This window comes from Triticum dicoccoides, chromosome 1B (genome assembly GCF_002162155.2).
Source record: "Triticum dicoccoides isolate Atlit2015 ecotype Zavitan chromosome 1B, WEW_v2.0, whole genome shotgun sequence".
Classification (NCBI taxonomy): domain Eukaryota; kingdom Viridiplantae; phylum Streptophyta; class Magnoliopsida; order Poales; family Poaceae; genus Triticum; species Triticum dicoccoides.
The window spans coordinates 645818855-645823452 of record NC_041381.1 but is presented as its reverse complement, the minus strand read 5'-3'; the positions used below and the strand labels follow the sequence as shown (position 1 = coordinate 645823452).

The following is a 4598-nucleotide window of genomic DNA, read 5'->3' as shown; positions in this document are numbered from 1 at the left end:
GCAGCTGGTGTCTGAAGCCAACTGCACAAAGTTCAGAGCTACTGGTCGTAGTACAATAAACCAGGCTGTCCGCCAAGTAACTAGCACAAGTACAGCAACAATGGCCTTAACTTGGACATGAATCTGGACGAAGTACAGCAACTAGTGGCAGGATAAATTTTCTTATGCCGCCTCCAGTGGCAAGTTAAACGCGGCTTTCGCCTCCGTCAGACTAATAAAAAGAAGAACATGCTTGGGGACAAGCTAATTTGCACTAAACTAAGGTGACCAATGAATTAACAAAGCATCCTGCTAGCTTGTTCCAGCCTCCAGGTGCAGGCATTCATCACTGCCATTCTATGCAAGAAGGATTTCTGATTTGTGGTTACTTGCAACAAAGAGTACAGTTGAGCTAGTTACAGAGCTGTGGTTATTGGTTGAACCACAGTCTCCCAGACGTCATTACAGCTAATTAACCATGTTCACATTTTCTTCAAAACAATTGATGTTCACATTTTCTTTCTGGCATAACACCATGTTCATCTTGTGCTACAGGTATGGAGACCAGAGAGCCACGGTAGTAGACTGACATGCCTGCGCGGTTCATGCAGACACCTCACTGTGCACATTTCTGTCTGGTCAGTTTTGTAAACCGAATTCTCATTCAGTTTCCCAAGGCAGCGCCAGCGCGCGATGCCCGCTGATGCGGGAGCTGTGAAGGCCGAGTCACGGTTTCACGTCAGTAGTTTGCAGTAAACCGAACAGACTTGAAAGCTACTGGTCGAAGTACAGAAAGTAGCACCATGATGAACACTAGTTAAGCTGTCCCAAACCATAGCTTACATGGATGGCCTGAACTTGGACGGGAATCCTGAAGAAAGTACAGCAGTGGTTGTAGGATAAGCTTTCTTATGTGGCCTCCAGTGGCGGGTTAAACGGGGCCTCACCGATCTGTACTAACTTAAGAACATCACGAGTTCAGGTTCAGGGAGCATCATTTCACCAAATAATTGCTGGGAAGATATTCTGGCAAGATATCTGAAACCCCTTGCTGCATGCAATGCACTTTTTTTTTACCTGGATGTTTCATGATAGATTTTTAATTATATGTTGTATTGTATAGTACTGCTAGATAGCCAGTAGAACCATGAGCAAGGAGTTATATGCATGTGCAGTCGCTTATTCAGTGTGACAAAGGATAAAATGAACATTTCCATTGCTAAATATTGACGTCAACCTCAGAAATATTGAACTAACAATAATGCGACCTAATTTGCCCCAGCCTACTGAAGTAACACTCTCCCAATTTTCTAGTAAAACAGTCTTCATCGCAGAAACGTTACTGAAATCGTAATACCCCAAAAGTGTTTCAACGCACAGACCTGGATGTTTCATGGGTAAGTTATTAATTCTGAGCTTGCCAATAATATATACAGTTGCTGACTTGCTGAGCAATACTGGAAACAAACAGCACATATATAATATGCACCGGACGAGATCTGTGAGGATAATGCTTGCACACATGAAATGTTTCTGCCATCTTCAGAAATAATAATTACTACTAGAACATAGAGCGAAAACCAATACCAAAACAGTAAACAGAATGACCAGCTGCACTTCCTCCTGCATCATTGATCATCGCTGCTCCCAGCATCACATTCTTCCATTTCCTCGTCGCTGGTTCCAGCTTCACTTTCTCCCGATTCCTCGTCGCTGCTTCCTGTTTCACTTTCTCCTCCTTCATCATCGCTGCTCCCAGCATCAGTTTCTTTCATGTCCTCATCGCTGCTTCCAGCCTCACTTTCTCCCAATTCCTCGTCGCTGCCCGTTTCACTTGCTCCTGAATCAACCAGTTTCTCTATTTGTGCCCCTGCCAGAATTGTAATATTATCACTTATTAACAGCTACTCACAAATAACATCTGTAAAAGAACACATATGGATGGAAGTAAACATAATATATACCTGGTAGACTGTAAAAGCTTAAATAGGGGATGAGGGTGTGTATACTGTCAGATTCAGAAAACTCTTTCGAGAGCTTTAGCTTCTCGCAACTTAGGGAACGAGGGAGTAACTTGAGATCAATCTTGTAGGTGCCAAGATCTGTGATTACAAAAACTATGGCCGTGCCTTCAATAGAGCCACGCAACCAACTTGGTGCATCTGGACGGTCTACATGGACATGATTCTTGAGGTTGATGACTGTTCGTTGTGTCCATGCTGCAACTTGGTCGGGACCAACCTCCCTCCACCACAAGGAGAGGTCGAGGTTTTCGTCGTCCAGATCTGCAATCCCCAGCCGACCATCGTCCTCATCCGGTGCAATGAGGACCGGATAGTACTCGTAGTCCTCGACCGGAATCTCCAGCAGCAGCTCAACCTCTGACAAGCAAGACGTGCCCAAGTCGTACTTGAGAATACCAGCGAGAGCATCGCGCACAAAGAGATAATGGATCGCACCTCCAGTGAGCAATGTGGTGATGCTAGGCAAGCGCAGTTCATCTTCAAAAACACCAAGGTGAAGGGATGACCGAGAGCTCCAAGTCCTTGTCTCGGACGAGTAAACGGTGGCCGTGGCCACCCCCTCGCCCTCATGAAGGGTGAGGAAGACAACGAAGAATGGGCCCAAGTGGCAAGCCACGTGGTCGCAGCCGCGCACAGCACAAAGCACAGCTGCGCTCCAATCTGTTGGAACACTATCGTAGCTCTGTGGACGCCGCACCTTCCTGGCGTTGCCCGTCATGGGGTCCCAGACGACCAGGTAGAGCCGGTTCTCATCCTCGTCAAAATACCTGAGGAGGGCGCGGCCGTGGCGGCAGTCGACCACAGAATAGTCATAGCAGTGTCGGGGATCGCGCGGGAGAAACTTGGTGGTGGAGATGAAGGGGGCACCGCGGTACACACTGTGTTAGAAACCGAGCAGGGGGGGGTTTCTTCTTGTGGAAGGTGCGGTAGCGGCTGCGGAAGCCATGGTCGGAGAGGAGGCGGCACCACGGCTTGCAGACGAGGGAGGCGCGAACCAAGGTTTCAGGCTCGTCGGGCGGGAGGCGGATGAGGATCGCCTCCACGAGATGTTCGACGTCCTTGAGCTCGGGAGCATGATACGGTCCCAGACCGAGCCGCTGTTTTCCTGCACCGGACTGAACAGGCAAAAGCTCGGTCTGGACCGACCAACAACCCACCGGCGGCGAGGTGGTGACCATGTGGTCGACAAGAGAAACTTCCTGGCCACATTCAGAAGCGGGAACAGAGGAGAAAGGTGCAGTGACTCACGAAAAACTCGATGGCGGGGACGAGGAGGCCGGGGAAGCAGACGGCGGCTGGACTTGGGGATGGAGGATGATGGCGACGGCTTTGGTGCCCATTCGGCCGATTCCTTGCACTAGGAAGTAGATCTCAAGGTGGCAGACCTAGTGGACAAGGTGGTTCGTCGCGGGCAGGCCGACGGCCGTGCGTGCTGTGCGCCGGTGGCCCTCAATGCTCTGCGCGGTGGCATGCATGCTCGGGCTCGGGCAAGGCGAGGTGGTACTGTAGGAGAGGAGAGGGGCGACGTCAACGAGTTGGGAGGGACGGAGAGGAGAGATCGGGCGAGTGGTGGGCCTGGTGACGACGGTGGCGGCGCTCGCCGTCGCCGGTGGGATGGGAGAGGGAGAAGGCGCCTTGAACTGGACGAGGACCGTGCCCTAGTTAACAGCTGGACTGGGCCAAGTCTCGGTCCGCTCGGTTAGCCTGGTTAAAAACAGGACCGGACCGAAGCTTTATCGGGCCTCATTCCTGAGCTCGGACCGACCAACTTTTTTAACGGTCCGGTCCTTAACGGGCTGCGAGCCGGGCCAAAAGCCCGCTCGTCACGTCCAGGCTCGTTTGCGACAACACGTCCAGGAAGGAAGCCGACCAAACAACTGAGAGCTGCAGCCCGCGGCCGGTCTATTGTAGTACTAATAATTAATCTAATTAATTATTTCCTAACAGATCTACTTAGTATGTTTGAGTTTTGCTGTATAGCCTTCTGACTTTACTGTTTTCAGTGCTAAGTGTTTGCTTGTGTTTAAGCCTCGTCTTTTCTTTGGACTAGACCATAACTCCATAAGTTCTTTCCAAATGGCATAAAAATATAATTATGCACCATTTACATCATGTAAGATATCATTGAAGCTCATGTCTTCATATATTACAGAAATATGTAAATCATTAAGTTTTGCATCTATATGTATTACCACAGCAATACTAATGCAAAACCATGTTTTGCGTAAATTTATTCCTTCGGAATTTAAGACATTATATACGTCTTTGCCGCAAACATTGCCTAAGGCATACGTTTTAGGAGAACAACTACATATTATTATTTTTGCAAAAAGAAATTGTTGCAAATTTAAATGTAATTCAAATATGAATTATGAAGTGTCATACTCAATATGACTACACGCATTTATTTGTGAATCACAAGGTAATAGTGGCATCTACTGCACAATTTGCAGATTATCCACCAATACTGTAAGGTCTACATCTTGTCATTTTGATAAGATGACTACCTTCAAGTGCTCTTCCAAATATTAATGTGACTATTCCAAATGTTATTTGTGAATCACAAGGTATTGGTGGTATCTACTGCACCATTTG

General features: G+C 48.1%; 1 protein-coding gene across 2 annotated transcripts; it reads right to left on the bottom strand.

The window, feature by feature from the left end:
• Positions 1-1419: 1419 nt before the first annotated feature.
• LOC119349342 lies at positions 1420-3666 on the bottom strand. 2 transcript variants are annotated; one of them, XM_037617351.1, is made up of 3 exons: positions 2439-3666; positions 1944-2360; positions 1420-1849 (listed from the first exon to the last, which is right to left on the bottom strand). In XM_037617351.1, exons 1-3 carry the CDS (start codon positions 2719-2721, stop codon positions 1608-1610), a joined length of 942 nt encoding a protein of 313 aa, XP_037473248.1. In that variant the 5' UTR covers positions 2722-3666; the 3' UTR covers positions 1420-1607. The 2 variants fall into 2 exon arrangements, with proteins under 2 accessions (XP_037473248.1, XP_037473247.1); XM_037617350.1 differs by having other exon boundaries at positions 1944-3666.
• Between the last annotated feature and the right edge of the window lie 932 nt (positions 3667-4598).

What these genes read in the sequence shown, in the direction of transcription:
- LOC119349342 (XM_037617350.1), bottom strand. Translation starts at nt 2,721, where the DNA reads ATGACGGGCAACGCCAGGAAGGTGCGGCGTCCACAGAGCTACGATAGT. An exon ending in AAGCTTTTACAGTCTACCAG is followed by an intron (nt 1,850 to 1,943) that starts GTATATATTATG and finishes CAATTCTGGCAG; the next exon opens with GGGCACAAATAGAGAAACTG.